The sequence below is a fragment of the Terrapene carolina genome, unplaced genomic scaffold, assembly GCF_002925995.2.
Source record: "Terrapene carolina triunguis isolate 2854851 unplaced genomic scaffold, T_m_triunguis-2.0 Scaffold67, whole genome shotgun sequence".
NCBI lineage: Eukaryota > Metazoa > Chordata > Testudines > Emydidae > Terrapene > Terrapene triunguis.
Window position 1 is genome coordinate 29,701,793 of NW_020664418.1, and position 27,246 is coordinate 29,729,038.

A 27,246-nucleotide genomic window follows, 5' to 3' on the forward strand; every position below is an offset into this window, starting at 1 on the left:
CCGCGTGTGGACCCACGGTAAGTTCGAACTAAGATAGTTCGACTTCAGCTACGTGAATAACGTAGCTGAAGTTGCGTATCTTAGTTCGAAGTGGGGGGTTAGTGTGGACCAGCCCTTAGTAAACTATATACATTTTAAGAGCCCAGTCCTGTGACATGCTCTGCTACATCAAAAATATTCAACAAACACGTGCACTTTTTTCCATGTCACAAATATGTTTAATTTTCTTGCAAATGTGAAGTATTGAGTATAATGTATATGCCAGTAACTATCCAGAGGGCTATACTTATTGTTTTATTACAGTTTTGTGCTGTCACACTTTTCATGTCACCATCTTCTCCTTTAACCACTTTTTTTCAAAAACTAAATTCCTTCTTTTCTGACTGGAACCATCTGTAATAACTCAGCAACAGCACAAGCTAATGTGGGCGTTAATGGATAATTGTAGGTGGTCTTGAACTCAGTCTAGGTGATGGCAGATAGAAGTCCATATTAAGTCATCCAAATCACAGGTCTGATTTTTCGGAAGTTCTGAGCACCCACATCTCTCTCTAATTTCTGAGTGAGATTTGAATCTCAACACCTGAAAATCAGGTCACTTTATTTAGGTTCTATATTTTGGAACCCAAACTTGAAAATGTTTGCCTTTATCTTTTTATGTATATTTGAAATGTAAATTTTCAAATTGAGACACACACCATCACAAAGAACTTTTGAAAAATAAACAAATGTTTGTATATTGCAGTATGTGGGGGGTTGTTTTATTATTTTGTCTGCAACAGCAGGAAAGATTCTTGGATATATGGTTACAGGAGGAAAGAAGTGGGTGGTTTTGTAGTTGTGGGTAGAAAAAACTTGAGACTCCCATCCACAAGAGAGACTTATTTATTTTAGTGCTTAGTTTGTATAGAATTGCATTTAATATATGCATGTTACATTATTTGTCTAGAGACTCTGAGCCTAATTTCCAGACTTGGGCCTCATAAACATCCAAATCCCATCTCTGGATGTTCGGATTGATCCTTAGGCACATAAAACTTTGGGCATTTATGCATCTAAGTCATATTTTGAGAGAGTTACTCCTCTTTAGATGTTCACATTTGAAAACTGGACAGCATGAATGATTCTGTTGACACAGACTGTTTGGGCATTAAAGAGGTTCACCATGTTCGTAGGCTGTAGGCAATGCGAAAACCACACGCAACGATAATAGCAGTCGGTTCGGGAAATACACTGAAATCAGTTTTGATCAGAGACACCAAATCATTGGAGCCAACATGAGGACGTACCTGCTTGAGAAATCCAGAGTTGTCTTTCAAGTAAGTGAAATAAAGTTTAAAAAGCCAACTTCAGTGAAATCACTGTTGTACAACTCGTTTAACTTTGTTAGGTGAAGTATTGCATAATTTGTATTAATCTTACTGTGTACCTTTGTTTGGAATAGGAGTCTAATGTTATACATATACTGTATATACTCGTTCATTAGCCCGTTCGTTTATAAGCCGACCCCTCCACCCAAGATGGTTAGGTAAAAATAGCAAAAACTGTATGACCCTTTCATAAGCCAACCCTATATTTCAGGGGTTGGCAAACTTTGGCTCCTGGCCCGTTAAGGTAAGCCGCTAGCGGGCCTGAACGTTTTGTTTACCTGGAGCGTTCACAGGCACGGAGCCCCTCAGCTCCCAGTGTCCATGGTTTGCCGCCACTTCCCGCAGCTCCCATTGGCTGGGAACGGCAAACCGCGGCCACAGGGAGCCGAGGAACTCCATGCCTGCAGATGCTCCACAACAAAACAACAATGTATTAGATATTCAATTCAATGATTTCATAGAGTTTAAAATCATCAAATTTTGGTGTAGACCCGTTTATAAGCCGACCCCCGCTCTTTGATGTGTCAGTTTTTTACCAAAAATATTTGGCTTATGAACGAGTATATACGGTATATTCTGTCTCTGCTTACACCATATGGAGGAGAGCAGAAAGGCTCTGATCTCACAGGGGAAAAATGTAGTGAGACATTATGTTCCCACCAATATTGCCACATTGTTTTTTTTTTTTTCCTCTCCAAGCCACAAAAATATAAGTCTGCTCTGTGTGGCCAAGATGGGGCAGGGCCAAGGGAGGAGGAGGAGGAGTTAGGGGATCAAGTGCTCTGTGCAGTACATTGGCCTCTCTGGGCAATGGAGCTTATTTTGAGTCATTCCTAATAGTGGCATAAAAATGAGAACTTACTACGTGGCTTGTGTAGATTTTGAAATTCTATATTTCAGATTGCGGTTTAGAGCTGACTCTTGCGAGAGAAGGAATGAATGTGCATGGGCTGTGTGTTATTTGCATTGTTTAAGAAATAATGTTCATGATATTAGAATACACAATGGAAATGAAGCTGAGGCATTTGATAAGGACAAAATTTTCCTGCAAGTTTACTTAACTGAAATTAACATTATTCCTTTTGTTCAATTAGTTTAGATGGTACAGCAAACCGTAATGTAACTTATTTTCCCCTAGCAAAACCTGTGTTGCTTCATTCTCAAATTTCAAGGTGTCACATTGGAGACTTGGCTAGATTAAGTCACTTATTCGGACAAGTTTAAGTGGAAGAAGAAAGTAGATACTTTGAACCCTCTCAGGTATAGGGTGACCAGATGTCCCGATTTTATAGGGACAGTCCTGATTTTTGGGTCTTTTTCTTATATAGGCTCCTATTACCTCCTACCCCCTGTCCCAATTTTTCACATTTGCTGTCTGGTCACCCTACTCAAGTACTGTGGCGATGGGCTATCTAAATACTTAGACTTCTCTCTGAACTGAATAGTTTGAGTGATTGACAGACTCAGGCACTGTCCAAGCTACAACAATGTTAGAAAACTTCTATCCAAAGTGAGATTTTGGCAATTTGGTTAGCAAAATTTCCACTTCCCACTTTGGGAAGCCATGTTGTTTGTTTGGGGTGGCATAATCAATTGAAATGCTTCTCTTAGATATAAGTGATCAAAGATCTCATTAATTTTAGATGGATTTTTTTTATTTGCCCTGATAAAGCCAGTGTTAATAGAAGCACATTGGAAACATAAACTTTTTTCAGTAACACATAATAGGTGACAGGTTTCAGAGTGGTAGCCATGTTAGTCTGTATCAGCAAAAATAACGAGGAGTCCTTGTGGCACCTCAGAGACTAACAAATTTATTTGGGAATAAGCTTTTGTGGGCTAGAACCCTCTTCATCAGATGCATGAAGTGAAAAATGCCTGTTCCTGTATTTTCACTTCAGGCATCTGATGAAGTGGGTTCTAGCCCACGAAAGCTTATGCCCAAATAAATTTGTTAGTCTCTGAGGTGCCACAAGGACTCCTCGTTGTTTTTACATAATAGGTGAAATCCTTTCAAGGTTAAATTAACAAAACAGGTTGTGGTTAACATTAAACTTTGAGATGCAAAAATTGTAGCATTGAGGAATCTTATTTAACCTATGTTTCTAAGGGTACGTCTACACTTACCTCCGGGTCCGACGGCAGGCAATCGATGTTCTGGGATCAATTTATCGCCTCTTGTCTAGACACGATAAATCGATCCCGGATCGATCCCGGAAGTGCTCGCTGTCGACGCCGGTACTCCAGCTCAGCGAGAGGAGTACGCGGCATCAACGGGGGAGCCTGCCTGCAGCGTCTGGACCCGCGGTAAGTTCGGACTAAGGTACTTCGAATTCAGCTACGTTATTAACGTAGCTGAATTTGCGTACCTTAGTCCGAAGTGGGGTGGTAGTGTGGACCAGGCCTAAGGCTCTAATCCTGCAAACACTTATGAATATACTTCACTTCACTCTCATATATGTAAAGTTAAATGTGTGTTTATGAGTTTGCAGGATCAGGGCCTAATTATGTGTCAGTCATTATTGTATTGTGAAATAATGGTGCTAAAATGGCATGGAAAATATCTGGTGGATGGTTTAGTTGGTTTTTTGTTTTGTTTTGTTTTTTTTTTTACAAAAACACACAAAACAAAATGTTGTACTGCTTGCTTGTAGTTGTGTTTATAATTTCTCAGGTATTCAGAACAGCTACCTCTGTACATCTGTTATCTAACAGATGGTTATAAAAAATAGTTTTGAGAGCTTTCCACTTTCTGTGAATAGTGTTTCAGTTAGCACTCCCAAAGGAAGCGGTGCACATTGCTACATTTGCCGGCCCTTGTTAGTTTTTTAACTGAATCAATTATTAAATTAACAGTTTTGGCAAAGAACTCTGCACACTGACGTGGGGTTTGGAGAGGAAGCGCCCTTGGTTTTGCCACAGCCAAAGAGCTTGCTGAATTCTAAAAGCGTGTCCATTTTAGCATAGGCTATGTTTGACTCAAACTAGATTGCAATAAAATTTACACTTGGATAATCATTCACTCTTCTACAATTATAGTCAAATACCAAATGTTTTCCGTGTTTATTTTTCTTTCTCCAGTATCATGGTTTTCATTTCTTTCATTTGCAGTCAGAGAATGAACGAAATTACCACATATTCTACCAGCTGTGTGCTTCTGCTCTGCAACCAGAATTTAAGCATCTTAAATTGGGTATGTCTCAAGAAAGTAAACTATTCTTCACCTTTGCAGTGTTACATTTTAAGGGTAGGATTTTCAAGAGCCCTAAGTGTCTTAGAGCACAAATCTTATTGACTTTCAGTGGGACCTGTGGGCCAGCGTGTATGTCTACACCGCAATAAAAGTCCCATGGCATGACTGCGGCTGGCCTATGTCAGCTGACTCGGGCTCATGGGCCTCCTGCCCTATGGTTATAAAATTACAGTGTAGACATTTGGGCTCAGGCTGGAGCCTGAGACTTCACGAGAGGGACGGGTCTCAGGGCCCAGGCACTGCAATTTTTAGCCCCACAGCCCAAGCCCTGCAAACCTGAATCAGCTGACCCAGGTTCTGAGACTTGGTGCCACAGGTTTTTCATCGCAGAGTAGACCTACTCTAAGTGGCCTAAGGTTTGAGCCTTCTTACTGTAGTCAGTGGCAAAGCTTCCAGTAACTTTAGAGGTGCAGGATCAGATCCTTAGGTGTCTTTGAAAATCACACTCTTAACACTTTATTTAGTGAATATGCTTGTGAAAGATGCCATATTGACAGTCCTGGGGAGTGAAGGCTTCTTTATTTGTCCACAGAGCAACGACATGGTAAAAGCTCCATGTGAGCTTAAACTGCACTCTGGAAGACCCAGCCTCAAGCATAAAATGGTAGTTCATCTCCCTACCAATCAATCCTTAGCCCTCTGTTAGATTTCCAAAAGGGGTGCTGGTTAGTGTCAGTTGTACTGGTTTTGTTATGTGGATTCCTGTTTATTTCGGCAGTACACTAAGACCATGAGCTCATTTTAGAAGAACTATCGGATGGTAACAGCTTTCACTCCATTTTCATTCATATCTACTGACTTATTGATGAAAGACTCTCTGTCCCACTACCAAGTACATTAATTGTTATAAGTTTTACTTTTCATCTGTAGGGCATGCAGAAGAATTTAATTATACAAGAATGGGTGGCAACACTGTTATCGAAGGAGTCGATGACAGAGCAGATATGATGGAGACCCAGAAGACACTCACTCTACTAGGTAAATGAGAGTACTTGGCAACACACATTGATAAATTAGCAAAGTGAGCTTGGCTCTGAAATGACCAATGACAAACAAGTTTTGAAAAAAACTAGGGAGTATGTGTAGTAGTTACCTGCGGAATTTGTTTGTGGCACTGCTGTTTTGCTATTTGCTTTAATGGGACTTGGCAACATCAACTGGCTATTAGCAATTGGTCTTCATTGTTAGTGGTATAAATTACTTAGAGCTAGAGTCTGACTAGGCCTCAGCCTGGCATGCAGTGGAGGAAAGGGAGTAAGGAGTCTTCCTACCTATTATGTGATCTATTGAAGGGCAAAGCGGAACTGTCCCTGCAGCACTCAAGAGAATACAGGGATTTGTTCCTAATTGCCCTCCCCATCCCCAGAGAAGTAGAGAGTAGGCAGAGTTATAGCTCTGCACAGCAGCCAGCAGTGTCTTCACCAAGTCCTTATAGAATCGCTAATGATTATATACAGTATTGCAAGTATTCCTAGATCATGCTTTTTATTAATGGATATTTTTATTGCTTTGAGTATTTCAAATGAATAGGGATTTTTTTTTAAGGTCTGAAGGAGGATTTTCAGATGGATGTTTTTAAAATACTGGCGGCCATCCTACACTTAGGCAATGTGCAAATGACAGCTGTTGGTGATGAAAAATCTTCAGTCAGTGTAAGACATTTGCTCATTCAAATTATTTGAATAATTGTATTTAGTTTTTTTTATTTGGTGGGTCATTGCCAGTCCTTGCGTATCTTCCCCAGCTACCTGTCACGTCCTTCCTTTATCTCTGTTACAGGCTGTCTTGGGACATCCTACCTTGTGAGCATTCTTTGCCAAGACTCTGTGTAAAAAATACTTGGTCTCAAGTGTGGGGTGCATAAAGCAGCCCTAAACCTGGCAAACTAAGGCCACTTTGGGATTCCTCCTCCCTAGCAGAATCCTCAACTGGTATAGAAGCATGATGGTGGTGTTTATGCCACTCCCCTTCCTCACTCGTGGCATAAAGGGGCTGAACAAAGGGAAGGTGTGTGGCTGAGATATGCCTGCATCCAGCTGATCCCCAGCTTCTGGAATGACCCCTTGGGGCTGTTTGCAGCCTCTGCGAAACAGGTCAGCCTCAAAGCCATTCAGATTTGTGCGATTGGACCACACCAGCACTTGGTGATCCCAAGGTCAGGGAAACCATAAGACAGGTTAAGGCCACTTATGCTGTCCCCAGCCCATATGAGGTGCAGTTTAATTGGTCCATCCCTGGTTGTATAAATGGTCCTCTTCAGCAGTGCTTATTCTAGAAAAAGGTCTATTGACAACGGGAGTTTTGCCTGTGTAAGAAGTGCCTGTGTTATTAAAAACCGATTAAACCAAACCAACAATCATAGGTTGAAATCCCAACCCCAATGAAGTTGGTGGCAAGGGTTCCCATTGAGTTCAATGGAGCCATGACAAAATCTTAGCCTTCGTAATAATCCATTAGTTACAACTTTTTCATAAGATCTAGTAATGTTTATTTTTCTTCTTTAAAGCTGGAGGATAAACATCTCAATATATTCTGTGAACTTCTGGATTTAGACAATGACAAAGTGGCACAATGGTTGTGCCACCGAAAAATTATCACTACCTCAGAGACTGTAATAAAGCCTATGACAAAACTCCAAGCTCTTAATGCAAGGGATGCTTTGGCAAAGAAGATCTATTCTCATCTGTTTGACTTCATTGTGGAAAGAATTAACAAAGCTTTGCATTTTTCTGGAAAGCAGCACACTTTTATTGGTGTTTTGGACATTTATGGGTAAGATTATCTCTGGTGAAAAAAATTATTTTCAGATGATACAACTCTCCTCTGTTTTCCAGTTCTTATTCCTACATATCTGGGAAATATGATGCATTTCCTACAATGAATTGACATCCATTTAATCAAAAGGATGCAGTCTTCTGCGCCATGAAATCTTTTGCATGAAGGGCAATGGGAACTTCTTATTTTGATGAATATCAATATCTCTGTCTCAAGGTGACATTTGATCTTGGATTTAGTACATCTTAGGCCATTGGTCTTTGATATTCACCTTATCAGAAGTAAATTTGGGGAAATCAATTTAAAGTTGTATTGTCACTTTGAGATGGGATGATGCTTCTCTGATGGCTGGTTACATTAGCTTTAGGGTTGCTTTGTTCCACCATTGCAGCCCCATTGCACACCAGGGTTTTGGTCATTATGTCTAAGACCTTGTCTACACTTGCAGCGGTGTGTAGAGTACATGTAGCAACATACTGCAGTGAAAGGCAGGCTGTGTCCACTCTCACTGTGGTGTGTAGCTATATGGGGCAGTGAAAGTTTCCAGCGGTGGGAGGCAGCAGGGGAAGGTTCTGGGAGGGGGAGGCAGTGAGGAGAGGAGACTTTCCCCACTGCTGGAGTCTTTCACTGTGGAGGGGAAAGGCTCTGGCAGCAGGACACTACACTGTTAAAAATAGCAGTGTAGGCATGGGATGCTCTGCTTGAGCATGTAGAGAGCTGTGTAGGGTATATTGCAAGGGTGCAGGCATGTAGGACACTCTACTCAGTTAAGCAGTGCCTCACCATCTACTCTGCTATTTATACCCAGGCTAGCTGGGCGTGCAATGTCTGTACTGTACAGGCCACCGTAAGTGTAGACCGCCGCTAAGAAACAGAAAGTTTAGGAAGTAATTTCCTTATAAGCAGCCGTTTTCTCTCAAAGTCCCATAGGACATTAGCACTCACTTTTAAGTGATCATGTATTTATTTTTTTCTCCTATCTAATAATATCTGCCCCTAATTTTTAAAATGTATTTCAGATTTGAAACTTTTGATGTGAACAGTTTTGAGCAGTTTTGCATCAATTATGCTAATGAAAAACTGCAACAACAATTTAACCTGGTATGTACGTATATTTTGCTGCAGTTGTATGTGTTGATTGGTGTCTTTTTTGTAAAGATTAGCAATACTTAGAAAAGAGATTTTCTTATATTTCAGATCTATACTTTAGTGCATGTTACACAAATATTTTACCTTACCATTGTTTTCCAAATGCCTATATTTTGTTCCTGGGTTATTAACATGTACTTTTCATAATGCTGACATTTTTCATTAATAGCATGTCTTTAAACTTGAACAAGAGGAGTATATGAAGGAAGACATCCCATGGACTCTCATAGACTTTTATGACAACCAACCAGTCATTGACCTTATTGAAGCTAAAATGGGCATTTTAGAGCTGCTAGATGAAGAGTGCTTGGTAAATTTTAATTTTTTATGCTTATGAACTGGTTTGAAAACGTTTCTGCAGGTTGTGTTTCAGGCAGAATTTGTGGTTTAAACCATATTCTAATTCCTTTTAAATTAAGAAGATGAGCACCTTGCTGATGAAGTGATCATTCTCTGAATCTTTGTAATCTTCTAAAGTTGTAAAGAATCTCTATTTGATTATTTTAGTTTAAAACCATTTGCTTTCTTGTTAATTTCTTTTCTTATTCTGCATAAAATTCAAGCTTCCTTTCCTCACTTTCAAGCACTCCCCGACTGTACCAGACCTACATCTCTGCCCTCTTCTCCTTCTACCCGCCCTGTGCACCATCTAGGCTTCTTTTCTCACCATTCCTCTCCTTTTTTCTTTGCCCACTTCTGACTCCATTTTTCCTTCCATTCTGCCACATACCTCTAGAGGCCCTTCCTCTAGAAGGGAAAGGATGGCCTTAGAGGTAAAGGACAGGCATGGGAAAGAGAATCCAAAGTGATTCTGTGTGACCTTGGCAAGTCACTTTTGACCTGATTTTCAGAATCCAAATCCATGCATAGGATGGTAAAAAATTACTGATCAAGCCCAGTGATTCACCCAATACCATTCTCTTGGCCTGATTGTCATAGATCTCTTGGGCAGCTAAATTATGCCTAATTTGGAATTATGTTGCCACTGCCCTTTCAGAACAGGGAGCAGTGTTCATAGCAGGGAGGTCTGCCTGCCCACAGAACTTTCTCAGGTTATGTACCGGGGCTGCTTTATAAGACCCTGTTTCTTCTTAAAATGGTTTGCCCAAGGGAATTTCTGGCTATTCTGAAAGAGATTAAAACTCAGATGGTGTTTATCATCACAACACATTGTATGTCTGTTGCTTGAATAGCATTTATTGGTAGTAAGTAGCTTCCTCATTGTTAACATTCCAACAGTATTTTATTAAACAGCCTCACAGCTTGCTTTTTTATAGTTACCTCAGGGGACTGATGAAAATTGGCTTCAAAAGCTATATAATAATTATATCAACAAGAACCCATTCTTTCAAAAGCCCAAAATGTCAAACACATCTTTTATCATCCAGCACTTTGCTGATGAGGTAGGTGTATATTTTACTGTATTATTTCACCATTTTTCAACCAGCATAACATTCAGAAAGGAAAAAATCTATTAAAATGTAAATGGAATTGTACATGTGCCATCTTTATAAGCTGTATTCAATATATATTGTTATTGTTTTATTATATATATATTAGCTATGGGTAAGGCTGTGTCACGGAGGTCATGAAAGTCACAGATTCCATGACTTTGTGACCTCCGTGACTTCTGCAGTGGCCGGTGCTGGGTCAGGGGGCTGGGGTGTGGGGTAGTGCTTACATCGGGGTTGGGGGCTCCCTGGCTCCCACTGGCATATCTCTGCAGCTCCTAGGTGGAGGGGCCAGAGGGCTCCGTGCCTGCAGGCCCTGCCCCCGCCGCTCCCCTTGGCTGCAGTTCCCAGCCAATGGGAGCTGCGGAGCCGATGCTTGTGGTGGGAGCAGCGTGCAGAGCCCCCTGGCCTTCTCTCTTCCTAGGAGCTGCAGGGACACATGGAGCTAGGTAGGGAGCCTGCCAGCCCCACCAAGCTCCCCCCCCTCCTCCCAGTACCAGCGGGGGTCCCGGGCCGCACGCCACTGCCTGGCCTCCCCCCCAGCACCAGCGGGGGTCCTGGGCCACCACCCCCAGCACCCGTGGCACCCCAGGACTTGCCTCCACAGAGTACCCCTCCGCCCAGGTTTTAGTTAGGGGTATATAGTAAAAGTCACAGACATGTCACGGGCCGTGAATTTTTGTTTACTGCATGTGACCTGTCCATGACTTTTACTAAAAATACCCGTGACTAAAATGTAGCCTTAGCTATGGGCCCACAGTATGCTGTACAAACAGATAGGAAGATAAAGTCCCTGTCCCAAAGAAACCACAATCGTAAGTTTGTGAGCATAAGACCAAAAACTTCAGACTAAGGTTGCAGAAAAAGCATACAACTTACAAGCAAAATAGTCAGGATTGCAACTGACACACATCCAGTTAGTCCCATCAGGTTTTATTAGTATCTTTATTTTATTTATATTTGAAACTTAGTTTTCAGTTTCAGGGGCCACTTAGAGTTTAAGTCAGGGGAAATGAGTAAGAGAAGGCAGTAGATAAATGAGAGGAGATCATTAGAAGGAGGACTGTCCAACCTCAATGTGCATGATGACCTTAAGAGAAGGTGGTTAGCTGTCAAGGAGGTGTCCTCTGCTAACTATCGAGAACACTGAAGGCTGCTGAATGTGGTAGCTGGGGCTGTATGCAGTTCCTAATCAAAACCGAAGAAAAATGCAACTGGCTGCATATTGGGCCAGGTTGCCCAGCTCTTACAACTGCAGGTTATACATCTGGCACCATGCAACTGATAACGGCAGAATTTACCTACAGTGGTTAGGAATAATAAAAATATTGGACCAAGTCTTTGAGACCAGCCCATCTGCACCCAGTGCCGCCGCCCAGGGGTAAAGGAAATTCCTTACATTAATTTTTCATGTTGTTGCCGTTATGATTACTAATTTCACTTTTTTGCACAGGTAGAGTACAAATCTGAAGGATTTCTGGAAAAAAACAGAGATACAGTGTATGAAGTATTGATTGAAATTTTGAGAAACAGCAAGGTTAGTAAATTCATCATGGCTGATTATTCTACTAGAGATACCAGAATTCTTGTGGAATATGAATAAAGATTAAGATGAAAATACTTCGATCTAATGTTATTAAATTAAAAATGCTATACCTGAAAACTCTTACAATGGATCTAAAATAATTCCAAACTGTATACTTTTAATTTCAAAGTGACACTGCAAGTTAAAAGAACACTATTTAGACTGATTCTTATGTATAGTTGCCCTGAAAGTTAATATTTTTAAGTATTTTTGTATAATGTTCTTCATAAACAATTTTTTGAAGCTTGAAACTGAAATCTCAGTTTATTAAAACTGCTCTTTTTTCTTGAGGTGTATGCAAACTGATCTGTTGCGTAGCTTATCATGTCTGCTGGCACTGTTTATTTTTAAAAGGAGACAAAAATAATGGAAAGGCATAGAAAGAATTACATTGACTTTCAAGCAGATGTAAGATGAAAACCAAAAGAGCTTTATCACTTTTTGGCCTACTACTCTTGACTATGCAGCTCTATTGTTAAGAATCTAACTTAAGCTGACAAAGAAAAACAAATTTATTAATTTTAAATAACCTTTTTAAAATAACATGAATAGTCTGAATTTAACCCAGTCATGTAATCACGTCCACGTGGGTGTATCCCTGTACCCCCAAACAATTCCACTGATGTCAGTGAGACTCCGTGCAGGTCTAATTGCAGGCTTCGGGTCTTTGTGAAATGAAGTCCAGCAGTAATTGCTTCCTAGTTAGTTATGAATCTTAAATCAAAGGGTCCAGTCTCAAAAGCTACAAGATTTGGCCTAAGATCTGAGACTAACAATGTCTGTTCTGTCCTGTACATCCATTATTAGAATTCTTATATTAAAACATTATTACAATTACTCAGTGTTAACTGTGATCCTTTCTTTTATGCTTTTAGTTTCATCTGTGTGCAAACTTTTTTCAAGACCATCCAGTGCCCATTTCACCCTTCCGGTCAACTATAACAGTCAAATCTGCAAAAACGGTGGTCAAGCCACCTAACAAACAGTTCCGGACGACGGTTGGCAGTAAGGTATAGAGTTTAGTTCAAGCTCTAAAGACTCACGGTTTTTAACAATAGAGCAGCGGTTCTCAAACCGTGGGTTGGGACCCCAAAGTGGGTCGTGATCCCATTTTGATGGGGTCGCCCGGGCTGGCTTAGACTTGCTGGGACCTCAGGCCGAAGCCCAAGCCCCACCGCCCGGGGCCAAAGCTGAAGCCCGAGAGCAGCGGGGCTCAAGTTACAGCCCCACCCCACCTAGGGCTTCAAGCCCTTTGGCTTCGGCTTTGGCCCCACCCACCCAGGGTGGTGGGGCTTGGGCTGGCTCAGGCTTCATTCCCTCCTCCTGGGATATTGTAGTAATTTTTGTTGTTGGAAGGGGGTCACGGTGCAATCAAGTTTGAGAACCCCTGCCCCTAGAGGTTTCCAGTTCAGTCCCCGACATCAGCCAAGAGGGGGGTGGCCATGATGCTTCAATATTCCTCCTAAAACAGCACTTTTTAGACACAACAAATCCTTCATCTTGGCAGGGGGCTAGACCAGATGACCCTTACAGTCCCTTCTAACTATATGGGTCTATGATTCTATGAAGTAGAAAATATTGGTGATGTGCGGGCATTCAGAAATTTGTACTTGCGGGGCGTGAGATTCAGATTTATTCATAAGTGCATATCTGGTAATATGGTATTTAGAAACATTATTCTAGGATGTCTAGTGTGCTGTACAGCTAGGGATAGCCCCAGCTACTAGAATCCCAGTTTTGTGTGCAAGTGGGTGTGTTTGTGTGTGAAAACATTCAGGGTAAATAGTGCCAACATTTTAATGATCAGAACTCTGAGAGGACTGCTGCCTATATTTTTGTCACAGTTTCCAGTTAGAGACTAAATCAGAATCAAAAGTCAAAGATGAATTACTTTGATGGGAATGTTAAATTAGCTAAATTGTTACCTTAATATTTTCTAGTTCCGCAGTTCTTTGTATTTACTTATGGAAACGCTTAATGCAACCACTCCTCACTATGTACGGTGCATAAAGCCAAATGATGAGAAGTTACCATTTGAGTGAGTACACTAGTGCTGTTGAAATACTATGTTATCTTTAATATAAAGCAGTATTCTAAGACTGAATATATAATCTTATTTTTCAGATTTGCCAAATATCAGTCAAGTGTTATTAGCTGAAGTTTACATATAGAATGTATTTTATTCCTGTAAAGATTACTAAAATAAAACAATTTAATATTTTTATATAAACAATGAATGTTACATGATTCACCTGGCCATAGTTATTAAGTCACTGGAAAATTCTCTGAGTTAAAAAGTTTCAAGCCACGATTTTTTTTTGTTTTGTTTATTTGCTATAACATTTTTGGAGGGAATGCTGACCATTTTAGTTTTAGGTGGGTAGATATTTTGTATGGGTGTGCTTGATCTTCTATGACATGGATTAGTATAGTTGGGTTTCTGGGAGAAGTCGTCGCTACTTCATACTAGCTTCTCTTTTAACAAAAATATTTAAAAAGGTGTTAGCTCTTTTCTATGAATGTTTCTATGTGCAATGTCAATCACATCCAAAATGTTTGCCTTCTTCCCAAAATACTTACAACACGCACTGAAATAGTTGTGAATAAGAAGAACATTCTTAATGTTATGTGTATGTCAAGTGCTTCAGAATTCCCATAGCCAGCACTGCTACCAATAGCTTTTAAATTGGAGTAGATTTTAATCACAACAAGCATGCATGCAACCATTAATGAGTTTCATGTGCAGAGATGCAGGACAATCTCTTGGCTCAGAGATACGATGTCTGTTAGTAGTGCAGACAGATACATGCATTGACAAGGGAGATATACACCCTAATTCTGCCTTCGTGGTACCATGTTACACAGCCACAAAGATCTGTTGTTCAGGAATTGGCATTCTAAGGAGTGCTTAAATAGGCTTTGAAAACATAAAACACTTTATTAAAGTTGCTAGTGAGAATTTACCTGTATGTATGTTTTATATATTGAGAATACTGTCTGATTCTGTGCCATTTGATAATATACACTTTCAAGTTTAGCACTGAAGGGAACAAAGCCTCTGTAAGAGAAAAATAAATGTATTGCTCATTTGTCTTTTGGGTGGAAGCCCTGAAGTTTAATTTCCATGTTTTTTTCCATATAAAGAATTTGGGTCAGACATAAGATATCCTGAAAACTCCCTTGGGACCCTGAGTGCTTCAGGCATGAATAGAAATACAGAATGGTTTATATTTCTTCATTTGATCTAAATATTATCAAAGTAGTATTCATTCCATTAAATACCGTTTTTATGAATAAATTCTGATACCAGAAATCCTAGAAATGAAATACATTGTTGTATGGCCAGATCTTGCACACACTTGATCAGTGGGTACTAAATTCTACACTCAGTAGTGTTTGCAGGACTAGGCCCTTAATATAAAAGGTAGGGAGAGGTGTGGGGGGGTGGGGGGGAACATTATTATATAATTCAGAAATATTTAACACCTACAATTTTGTTTTGTTGGTAAAGAACCTCTTAATTAAACTGTGATATCTCCAATTATGCATACAGGTACTAATCTTTGCAAGAAGTACAAACGTTATAGTTAAATATGGCATATAAAAACTGGAAGAAAATAATGTATAAGTTCTGTTCCCTTAGGTTTAACTCAAAAAGGGTGGTGCAGCAACTGCGAGCATGTGGTGTTTTGGAAACCATTCGAATTAGCGCCCAGAGCTATCCATCCAGGTACGTGACTTCTCCTTTTTCTTGAATACGTATATTTAGAGCTGATGAAATAATTTACATTCACCAATTTTTCATTTTATAGGTGGACTTACATTGAATTTTTCAGCCGTTATAGCATTCTCATGACGCAGCATGAACTCTCTTTAAGTGACAAGAAAAAGATTTGCAAGACTGTTTTGCAGCGGCTAATCCAGGTTAGCGTTTCTGTTCTGTGCTGTCATCTGTTATAAATAAGACTACGATTTAGTCATGTGTATTTTTAGTAAAAGTCATGGACAGGTCATGGGCAATAAACAAAAATTCGCGGCCCGTGACCTATCCATGACTTATTCTATAAATACCCCTGACTAAATCTTAGCTGCTCCTGGGAACCTGGGGCGCCGCTGCTCTGGGGAGACCCGGGGGCCAATGGCTGGCCCCTGCTCTGGGGGCGGGGGCAGGATGGCCCTGGCCACCCGTTGCTCCGAGGACTCTGGGGAACACTGCTCCGACAGCCTCCGGGGCCACCCCTGGGACCGCTGCTCCGGGATCGCTGCTCTGGGATGGCCCCCGGGCCAGCCACTCTGGCCGCTGCTTGAGTGGTCCCGGGTCCAGCTGCCCAGGGCTGCCTGAGCAGTTGAACCCAGGATCGCCCCAGCCGCTGCCAGTGCGGCTGGGGCCAGCTGCTCGGGCGGCCCTGGGGTCAGCCACACCTGCAGAAGTCACAGTAGTCCCAGAAAGTCACGGAATCCATGATCTCTGTGACAGACTCGCAGCTTTAATTATAAATACAAAAGATCCAATTCACAGAAGTATTTATTCTTTAAATATGAATGATGATTTAAATATTATTTACCTTATTATTAGGTAGGTCATTTAATCAGCTGTGATGTAGTGGATTGAGCACAGGGCCTTTGTTCTTTTCCATCGGCCACTGATTCAGTGTGAGCAAATTATTTAACCTTTCGGCACCTCTGATTCCCTATCTGTAAAATAGGTATAATGATACTTTACCTGTCTTTGTAAAGCATTTTAGATCAAGGAAAAGAAAGTGCTACATGCATGCTAAGTATTTATTTTTTTATATATTCTAATGGGCCTTGCATGGTGGAATACAGTAAAGTGCAGTGCTGTTCTAAGAATGTGTTATCTTGCAATCAAACTCTCTGAAGCCAAAGCTTTAATCCTAGCAAGTTCAGCTCAGCTTTCCATCCTCTTGAACTGGATAATTGAGTTCCTTGCAGTTTACTGTATGCGGCTTCTTTCATCTTAAGACTTCCGAAAGCAGCCTACCTGCTCTAAACATTAAGGATCCCATGACACATTTTGCACCTAGGCTATTCCTGGCTGAAAATATTTTCTTCCCTCTCTTCCATCATTCCTGTGTGATGTATATTCACATTACACCAGTTACTTGTAGTCCTTCAGCTTAGAGGTGACTGAACTTCAGCTGAAGTATAAATACAGAGAGCCAGAAGCTGCCTTCAGTTACACCCAGAGTCAGTTAATGGTGTAACTGGGAGGAGAATTTTGGCCATAGTTTGTCAGACAGTTACATCTCAAAGCACTTTACAAGTGCTGTGTGACTATAAAATATATAAAACTGACCCTATGCAAATTCCTCAGTCTCTTTTAGCATTTAGGTCCCTAATTTTTGAAGCAGAAAGATTGTGGAGAGAGCACAGTGATCAAATATTTCCCCAAATCCGTAGGGAGGATGTTTGTCATTAACTGTGTTTCTGCCATTTTGGCATAGCTAGGCTACAGTTATTTACGCCCGTTCCACTGCCCCCCAAAAATGAGAAGAAGATTGCAGATTATAAATAAACCTGTGGTTTTCTTTTGCAGGATCCTAACCAGTATCAGTTTGGGAGAACAAAAATTTTCTTTAGAGCAGGGCAGGTTGCTTATTTAGAAAAACTGCGGTCAGATAAACTGAGACAAGCATGCATCGTGATCCAAAAGAATGTTCGAAGCTGGCATCAACGGAAGGAATTCCTCCGTATAAAACAAGCAGCTGTTACAATACAGCAGTACTTCCGTGGACAGCGGGCTGTACGGTACTTCATAATAAATCAGTTTGCTATGAGGGCACATGTGAAGAGCTCAGACTCATGCCTGGCATTTACATGCAAGTGTAAATATGGGGGAGAGTTTAAAATTGTAATCCAGGTTACCACTTGGCTGTTGAATGTATTTATGGACCTGAAAATTCCTGTGTTGTATTATAGATATTCAGGAAGTACTCTGTCAAATTTCAAATGCTGTGGGCATATCTCTGAAGGTCTAGATACCCCTAAATAACACATAAGGGAGCTCCCTGATTGATGCTGAGTGGCTTACTAGTGGGTCCAAAGTAACTGATCTGCTTCAGAAACCTAGAAGGGGTCAGGCAGGCCACACAAACTAGCTTCCTGTTCACTTGATGTCCCACACCCTCCTGTGTGCCAGGACCATGAAAGCTTTTGCAGCTCTGAGGCTGCAAAAAACCCACACAGAACATGCTGTCAGGGAGAACTATGGCTGGAAATGGGAGGGTTCAAAGACAACTGTGTGGGGTTGGAAAGGTCTGGGATGTTCTTCTGCCCCCTCTGCTGAGATTGGTCAGGGAGGAAGGTGTCTTCAGGGAAGTGGGCTCCTGTTCCATGGTTATCCACTGCATTTAAGAGCTGTCATTCAGCACTAGTGTAGCAACCTGTCCCCTTCACAGTCTCCCTTACTGATTTTTCCCCAGCTGTCACAGTGAGGGGGACCAGCTGCCTAACAGGATAGTGGGGGGAACACAGCCTCCCCAGATGTCACTCCCCACTGAACCCAACTCTGTGTGTGGCTGTGAAGGAAGCTGGAGTACTGGAAACACCACAGATGCCCCTCAGAGGGGCTTCCCCCCACAGGATTTGATTAGCACTCTGCGCACGTGGGCTGTGCCGGACCAGGCAACAGGGCTCTGTGCCCACTTGGCACTTGAGTCACAATTTGGCTCTGTATGTTAGACTTGTTTTCAGGAATAGTCCAAATTAAAATATTACTTAATGTGAATCCACCTCAGAGTAGGGAACACCCCTAATTTTAGATCCAAATTCACCTCCATCTGCTGTGACCTCACTTCCATCATTTTAAATTACTTACATTACAAATATTCACTCATGAAACTGGGACTATAGACATGTCATTTAGTTAGAAGTATTGATCCCACATAATCATAGTTATCTTATCCTATTTTGGGGGGGAGGGGGTCCAACCTTTGGGACTTGAGAGGATGAGCACAAGGAGTCTAATATCAATTAAAAATAACTTTATTTTCTTTCTAATTAAGGCAAGCTATCACTGCTACAGCTCTAAAGCAAGCATGGGCGGCTATCATTATTCAGAAGTACTGTCGGGGATATATAGTCCGTAAACTTTGCCAGCTCATCCGCGTGGCTGCTATAACAATTCAAGCTTATGTGCGAGGATTTCTAGCAAGGAAGAAATTCCAAAAGGTACAGCCATTTAAGAATTTGACCAAGATCCCAGTGTTTGGGAACTTTTGTGTTATAAAACGGTGGAGGCAAACTCTAGTGATGCTTAATGCTGTATCTTTGACATGAGGGACTCTTGAATACTTCAGCATGTGGATGAAATGTTCTAGTTCATAATTTCAAGCACTTTACAATTTTTAAAATGTTGGAGGTAGTGTGCTTTGATTATTCCAATGGTTTGGATGTGCAATTTTAATATGTTTCTATTTTAAGTGTTAAAATCCTAACATGGTCATTTATCCCTGTAGCTAGAATCACAGAACATCTGAACAGATGTTGGTTGATCCACCAGATAATTGTATCAAGTATTAGAGGGGTAGCCATGTTAGTCTGGATCTGTAAAAAGCAACAGGGAGTCCTGTGGCACCTTTAAGACTAACAGATGTATTGGAGCATAAGCTTTCGTGGGTGAATGCCCACTTCGTCGGATGCATGTAATGGAAATTTCCAGGGGCAGGTATAATAGATAATTGTAGGAGTTTGTTGCTCTCTTGTTTTAAAGATGCTCAAGGAACACAAGGCTGTAATTCTTCAGAAATATGCCCGTGCTTGGCTTGCAAGACGCAGATTTCAGAATATTCGGCGATTTGTGTTGAATATCCAGCTTTCGTACAGAGTTCAGCGACTGCAGAAGAAACTAGAAGACCAGGTAGATGACAAGAATCCATTCATGTTTTGTATTAATTTTCTTTCAATGCATTTCTTTTATTGCGAATCAATCACATTGTGAATTAGACATTTACACTAATAATCATCTGCAGTTCATTAGACAAGAAAAATTTGCATAAGGGATATGGACCCTGATAAGGGCACAAACAACCACAAATTGTCTTCCCATACAGGCACACTATTCTATATTTGTCCATTATGGGGCTTCCTTGTACCTTTTGAAGCATTTGGTACTGGCCCCTCTTGACAATGGGATTCTGGACTAGAAGGGCCAATGGTTAGATCCGATGTGGCAGTTCCTATGTATGCTGCAATTGTTCAGTCACATCTCTTTGATCCTGTTCACACTGGGATCAGAACCATATTAGCTGCAACTCTGTTTAGATGCATTTGCTGTTTTGGGGGTTCTAGCATGGTTTTCTTTCAGGGTAAATTTTTTGAGAGCCATATTAGCCAAACTGGTTCTAGAATATGGCTTTAACCTCATTTTCGGACAGAATTTCCCTGGTTGTGGTGAGCATAATTGAGCAAGGGGAGGGGTCAGGCAGTAGATTAGTTGTTTTCTCATAACTGAGGCAAAGTTAGGTGGTAAATTGCTTTTGTTGTCCAAGTATTACTTGATTCTGTTCCTAGAGATCATTCTTTACTAATAGTGTTCCAAATCCAGTTTTAAAAAATTGAGAGAACAAATATTCAATTATTAGAGATCTCCAATGAAAGACACAAAAGGTGGGCTTTGGTAACTGATGGAGGGATAGAGCAAAACCTGTTGCAACTGTTTTGGGAAGGGAAATGTCTGTGTGTATTACACTAATAATATAAGTTACTAAACAGAATGGAACAAAACTTTAATTTGGTTTAATATTAACCTATGTTTGTTCATTTTAGAACAAAGAAAATCATGGCTTACTGGAGAGGCTGACTCACCTGGCTTCAACTCATGGAAATGACCTAGATACAATCCAGAAACTTGAATTAGAGCTTGAAAAATTAGCCACACAAAAGAGAACCTCTGAGGAAAAAGGAAAGAAATATAAGGAGGACACTGAACAGGTTAATCTTCCTGTTCCTGGTGGTGGTTGCAATATAAGATAATTTATTAAGTCTTTTAGTTACTGTGACAATGGGTTTATATAGTGCCTGATCCTGAGAGTTGTTATGCATCTGCAACTTCCAACAAAGTCTGCAGTTTCCTTTAAACTGTAAGCCCTCGGTTTTAATGAGAGATTTTTTTGTTCCTTGTTAATTTGTGTATTTTATTAACGTCTTATGTTTGCAGAAACTCTCAAAACTTGAGAAACAGAATGCAGAACTGCAAGAACAGAAAACATTCTTAGAACAGAAGCTCCAAGAGGAAACCAAGGAAATGAAAGGTACAATAAGAAAGCAGATGTAGGGCAGCTTTACAAAGCTGCAGTGGAGAAAAGTCATAGAGCCAGCTCCTCAGCGGGTGTAAGTGGGCATAGTTCTATTGAAGTCATTAGGGCTGCATCTGTTTATTATAGCTGAACATCTGGCCTTTACTTACTCATCTCTGAAATGCTCTATTTAGGGTATGTAGTGCCCAGGCTCTTTATTCTAGAGTCCATCTATGTAGGAACAGAAGCTTTCCTCTCTCCCTTGCCTCTTGTCTCTGAGGGAGCTCATAGCATTCCCTTCAAAACTCTTCTCTTTGCTTGTTTGATTCTTTTAATATATTGCTCTTAAAAATCCAAGTTCTCTTGAAAGGTTAGCACGTGGAACCAAAGTCTGTCATGATATTTTAGAACCCATAGCCTGTTGATTTCACGTTGTTTTAGAACCCATAGCATGTTGTTCTCAGTGATACCTGGTGACAGAACAAGGAGTAATGGTCTCAAGTTGCAGTGGGGGAGGTTTAGGTTGGATATTAGGAAAAACTATTTCACTAGGAGGGTGGTGAAGCACTGGATTGGGTTACCGAGGGAGGTGGTGGAATCTCCATCCTTAGAGGTTTTTAAGGTCAGGCTTGACAAAGCCCTGGCTGGGATGATTTAGTTGGGGATTGGTCCTGCTTTGAGCAGGGGGTTGGACTAGATGACCTCCTGAGGTCCCTTCCAACCCTGATCTTCTATGATTCTATGATTTGTCAGAACTTGCTTATGCTGTGGTCCTGCAGCTCAGGATTAATGTGGTTATATGTGATACGTTAATTCAAAACTAAACTATCCAAAGAATTGCTTGTTAAAACAAAAACTCACGTTCATGATCTTAATTTTTAATTTACTCTAAATGTTCACGGGTGCATGAAGAGCCTTCAAATATAAAAAATGTTTCCACAGATAAAATGGATGACCTCACAAAACAACTGTTTACTGATGTACAACAAGAAGAAAGACAAAGAATGTATGGAATTTAAGTTTAGTAGTTTTAAAACTACATTTTTCTTACTCTCTCTGCCTTTCTTTCTCTTTCTGAAAATGTTTTATGCATATGTAAACACAAAAATCGTTCAGTTCTCCAAGGCTATTGGGGCATATATGTCATGCGCACAGCCAGCTCTTCCTGTTTTTTTTTAATATATATATATATATATATATATATATATATATATATATATATATACTCACACTCTCTCTCTCTCTGACCACCAACATTTCAAAGAAATAAAGGGCATTTGCTTGAAAATACAGGACAAAGCTTAGTTTTAAGGCACGGGCCCTCGCTACACAGAGTGTTTCCATTTGTGTCCAAAACCACATAGTTTGTTCACACATTATGACTCTTTGTATGATTGTTGCTTGAAAACATACCTTTTTATCTGAAAAGATGCTTCACAGTAGCTCCTTAATGGATATGATTTGTAGAACATTAGGCACCAAATAAGAGACATCCCGTAAAATACAGGGAAATGTGGTTACTCAACCTCCCCAAAAGTTGGAAACCCTGTGTCCTTCTCAGGTGTATCTGGTTCCAGCTATAAGTCAGTTTGCAGCATGCAATGAGGCTCTTCCTCCTACTCCTCCAATCTTTCCTTTTCCCCCAATTCCCTCTGACCTTGCAAGCCAGTCTGAGGGCTTGTCTACACTTACCAGGGGATCAATGCATCGGCGGTCGATTTAGCGGGTCTAGTGAAAACCCACTAAATCAACCGCGGATCACTCTCCCGTCAACTCCTGTAGTCCACCAGATCAAGAAGAGTAGGGGGAGTTGACGGGAGACACATCGCATAGTGTGGACCCTGCGGTAAGTAGATCTAAGCTACGTCGATTTGACTTGCGCTATTCAAGTAACTCAAATTGCATAGCTTAGATCGAATTTCCTGTGTAGTGTAGACAAGGCCTGAGTGAAGACTGTCTCCACCAGCTGGGTCTCACAGGGAGCTAGCAGGAAAGACAAGGATTCTTGCGCTGTATTACTGGCTGGGGGTACATCTACACAGGAAAAAAAAAAACCCGCCAGCAGTGAGACCCTCCTCTGTGACAGGGTTTCAGAGCCCGGGCTCCAGCCCAAGTGGGAATGTCTACACTGCTATTTTGAGTCCCATAACACAAGCCTGAGTCAGTTGACCTGGGCTCTGAAACTTCCCCGCTCCCCGCCACTGTAGACTTTTTCCCTTAGACATACTTTGTTCTGCCTCTGAGCCCTCTACCTCAGTCCCCATAGCCAGGTGGATGTAGGGAGGCCTGGGCACATTCCTGTCATCCTCTCATCAATTTTGCAGATGATTCTGAGAAGCTAGGCTGGGATTTTCAGAAGTGCTCAGCATTGGCCTAACTCTGCTCCCACTGAAGTCATTCAGAGCAAAGTTAGGCTGACACTGAGCACTTTTGGAAATCCCACCCACCTCATTTACCTTCCCGACCCATCCCTCATTTTCTCAAGCCCAAGTTGTGGTGGAGGATTCCACCAAGTGTCTTCTGTGACATGTACAAGGGAGAATATGTCCCATTATTCTTAGATACCTTTAGTAACTTTCTGTACATTAAAAGGTTGTTTTTTTTCCCATTCCTGGTTATTAGGTCAGTAAGTGATATTAATAGTTGACATTATTTCCCCTCTATTTTTAGTCCCACCTAATATTTTTTACTCCTTTATACATTTTATGCTTTTTTTCAGCTGAAGGGTGCACCTTGTCCATCATTCCAGCTGATCCTGTTTCAATGGCTATATCTCTATATGAACTGCAGGTGTAATTTTTGACTCGCATAGACATATGCATGCTAGCTTTGACTGAGCTAGCGCCCTAAAAACAGAATTGAAGCTGCAGTGATGTGGGCAGCAGAACATTCCGATAGTTGCAAGTGTAGACGTACCCATAGCCTTCGGTCTCCAAAACTGCAAATCAAATGAAAAAAACAGAACAAAACACTTTTTCACATGGAGATGGGTTTTTAAAAAGTGCTTTTTTTCTGATTCCATGCAGAATACTTGAGAAAAAGTTCCAAAATGAGAAGCAAGACTATGAAAAAGAGATTGAGTCATTAAAGGGAGAAATTAAGACTCTCAAAGAAGAGAAAATTAAGCTGCAAGATCAAATTCAGGAAGAACATATCATTCAGGATGACTTAAAACTGGAAGTAGGACAACTTAAAAAACAGGCAAAGGTAGGAGGAATGTTTAAGTAAACAAAACCAGGGATGGTCCAGTTTATTTCAGTTTCTTCTCTACATACTGCAAATAGAGAATTTCAGTGCTTTATCAATAGTGCATTTTTTCTGTTTTGTTGTTTATGTACAGTACATTTTAAAGCAAGTTGTGGTTGGTAAAATCTGATTGAGGCAATAGTGTATATTTACTGTTGGCTTCAATACACATTGAAAAACCAGACGCACACACAATTACTCTCATTTTCACAAATGGCAGCTGGTTAGTACATTTATTTGACTGTAAAATCTGAAAATTGCACTTCTCACAAACCCACTACCAATTAAAAACAAAACAACAAGAAAACCTGTATCTATTGTCCTGCTGAAAGGAATATTCATAACCTAATTCTGCCCTCAGAATAAGCACAATTTCAAATGTAGCCAATGAGAACTGTGCATATATATTGGAGGACTGAATTGGACCTTAAACATTTGTCCATTAAAATATGTGAATCAACTTTTGGAAGAAGGTATTAATTCATTAGGAGGACTTTTCCTAAATATAATTTATTCCCTTTTTTAAACAGAACCTGTTTGTGTGTGTGTTTAAAAACAGCAAAATATTCTTCCTTTGAGTCAAATATTGTAAAATAAATTTTATATATATATATATATAATATATATATAATATGCTGTGTCAGAATCTTACTATTAGGTTCTCTCATATAGGAGAATATTTGGGACAGCTGACTGGACTGATTTAAACAGAACACATTTTAAATCTTGTGGCATGCTGGTCAAACCATTGTTAATTATAATACTGTTTACAACTTAGTCGATATCTGGCCCATCTTAGTCACTCATTTTTATCTCATTGGACTCCATCTCATTCTGAAAAAATTGTCCAATTTAGATGATACCTGAATTGCAAAAGGAAATTGAACTACTCCAGACACAGAAAATGGATGTGGAAAAGCAGGTCCAATCCCAGAAGCGAGAAATGAGAGGTAATTGACAACTATGAAATTCAGAGCATTTACAAACATTTACGATTCTGTTTTAATTGATTAAATGTATATGTTTAGTTGTGTCAGTTTTTCTAGCTATATTACAAAAAGTAAAAACACTCAGAGGTCAAAACTTCTCAAACAGACATTAAAAACCAAACAAACAACAAAACCCAACTAAACCCACCATGAACTCCATCCCATCAGCCACATTATCTTCCACCAGAAAAAGCCTGAGGAAAACAGGTGAGTATTGCTGCGTGCTGAATGAATACCAACACCAGGCACTCCTCACCAAGAACACTCTGCTCTCAGTCCTCTCTCATTTAAACAACAGTGTTGTTAACTCAGATGATTGCCCTTGCTTTGGGATCACATGACAGAGGAGTTGGCGTCCCAGCCAGCCAGCACTCAACCCATTTACAGATCAAAACTAACACCTTGAATTTAACTCAGAAATGAATAAGTAGCTAGTACAACTTAGAGCATGGTTATAATGTGCTCTCTAGCCCTGATTCAGCAAGGCACTTAAACGCATGCCTAAAGCACATGAGTAGTCAAAGGGATTACTTGCATTCTTAAAGTTAGGCATGTGCTTCACCGGAGACTGTGAGAAATGCTGCTTAACAAGAGTGCTGCCACTTTCTACACTCGCTGCAGCACCTAATATCTTAAAGGTGCAGCCTCCGTGTAAATCATCTTGCAGTAATCAAAGCACTAAATAGCAAAGGTGTGGATAACTCCAGCAAGGTCCAAATTCAGAAGGAAAGGACATAACTTTCATGTCAAGTGCAAATGATAGACAGCATCCTTGGCATTTGTACCTACCTAGATATCCATAAAGAGATAAGGATAGAACGGAGTCCCTGGATTGCACTCCTTAGTTAAATTAAGTATATGCATCATCCACAAGCAAAGAACTTGGGTGGTTTAGAAAGAGGCTGATGTGATTATTTGTATGACATATATAATCTGAAAATTTAAGGAGAAAATTCATTCTTTACATAATGATGTTTATTTTCAGAAAAGGTGTCAGAAGTTGCAAAACAGTTTATTGAGAGCTATGATGTTGAGGCTGTAAGAAGCAGGTAAAATATATTTTTTCTAGGCTTTTTAAAATTTCAAAACAAACGTCATACTTTTAAGAGATTTAATTTCTTCTTCCATACACATTTTATATTGTCTTGCCTTGTGTTTTAGGCTGTCCATAGAAGATTTGGAACATTTAAATGAAGATGGAGAACTTTGGTTTGCTTATGAGGGCCTGAAAAAAGCCACAAGGTTAGTTTAATTATGTCATGTAATGTAATGTTCATAATTCTGGTCTGAGATTCAGAGGATAAACGGTAAGGGACAGTAATAAGGAAACTGGTCTTATAGTATCATAATGAAAGCATCATGTAACAAGTGAACAAACGTTGCCTAATAGCAGAATAGTTTAGGGCTCCGTCCAGCTAGTCGCACTGTTATGAAGTCAGTGGACAAATGCATGAATAAAATATTACTCATGAATAAAACTTGCAGGATTGAACATTATAAACATTAAGTAAGGATGGTATTTTAATAGTGCAAGTATTAGAAGCATATGGGTATTTTTAATAGCTAGAGAACTTTCCATGGGGATTCATGAGACTAATCTCCATACTTCTTAATGTTTTGATGAAAAACCCAATCTTTTGAGTGGAGAGCCACGGGCTGAAAGGAACAAAAAAGCTCGGACTGTCTTGTGTACATATATTGTGTACAAGAAAACTTTTCCTAAGCTTTGTTTTAAACCAGTCATATCGTTTTTGTTTAGTATTGTACAGCTAGAAAAAGGAAAGATTTTTGACTCAGAAGCCTTTAAGAACAAGTGTTACTAGTGAGATCCATTTATTTTGGGCTAAAACCAAACTGCACATAATTTGGGCATTTTGTATTTTACCATGAAGGTCCTTAATCCACCTGAAATGGTTACTGTCTCTGATTTACATGTCTGCACGTGGTGGTGTTTCTTTAAAGGTTCTGAAGTTGTTAAATGAAATCTCTGTTTACAGACATGAACAATACATTGCATGCATATCAGGAAAGATGAGATAACTGAATAGCTTTGAACTGTATAGTCATAAACTATAACATAAAACTGAAAACTGTTTAGATTGAAGCCTTGTAATGAGAAACAAAGTGTGTGTGTGTGTGTGTGTGTGTGTGTGTGTGTGTGTGTGTGTGTG

At 40.2% G+C, this 27,246-nt stretch overlaps 1 protein-coding gene across 1 annotated transcript in view; it reads left to right on the forward strand.

The window, feature by feature from the left end:
• Window positions 1–27,246, forward strand: part of LOC112106591 (unconventional myosin-Vc) — a 50,545-nt gene that overhangs the window by 1,454 nt on the left and 21,845 nt on the right. The window contains exons 4-26 of the mRNA XM_026648293.2: window positions 1,176–1,319; window positions 4,482–4,563; window positions 5,494–5,601; window positions 6,169–6,275; window positions 7,130–7,395; window positions 8,418–8,499; window positions 8,717–8,857; window positions 9,825–9,950; window positions 11,452–11,535; window positions 12,459–12,593; window positions 13,524–13,621; window positions 15,227–15,313; window positions 15,396–15,507; window positions 17,141–17,352; window positions 18,609–18,774; window positions 19,316–19,462; window positions 20,371–20,535; window positions 20,762–20,855; window positions 21,783–21,846; window positions 23,867–24,047; window positions 24,943–25,036; window positions 26,061–26,124; window positions 26,237–26,317. Coding sequence (XP_026504078.1) covers window positions 1,176–1,319; window positions 4,482–4,563; window positions 5,494–5,601; window positions 6,169–6,275; window positions 7,130–7,395; window positions 8,418–8,499; window positions 8,717–8,857; window positions 9,825–9,950; window positions 11,452–11,535; window positions 12,459–12,593; window positions 13,524–13,621; window positions 15,227–15,313; window positions 15,396–15,507; window positions 17,141–17,352; window positions 18,609–18,774; window positions 19,316–19,462; window positions 20,371–20,535; window positions 20,762–20,855; window positions 21,783–21,846; window positions 23,867–24,047; window positions 24,943–25,036; window positions 26,061–26,124; window positions 26,237–26,317 — 2,840 coding nt within the window. The remainder of the gene's footprint in view (window positions 1–1,175; window positions 1,320–4,481; window positions 4,564–5,493; window positions 5,602–6,168; window positions 6,276–7,129; window positions 7,396–8,417; window positions 8,500–8,716; window positions 8,858–9,824; window positions 9,951–11,451; window positions 11,536–12,458; window positions 12,594–13,523; window positions 13,622–15,226; window positions 15,314–15,395; window positions 15,508–17,140; window positions 17,353–18,608; window positions 18,775–19,315; window positions 19,463–20,370; window positions 20,536–20,761; window positions 20,856–21,782; window positions 21,847–23,866; window positions 24,048–24,942; window positions 25,037–26,060; window positions 26,125–26,236; window positions 26,318–27,246) is intronic.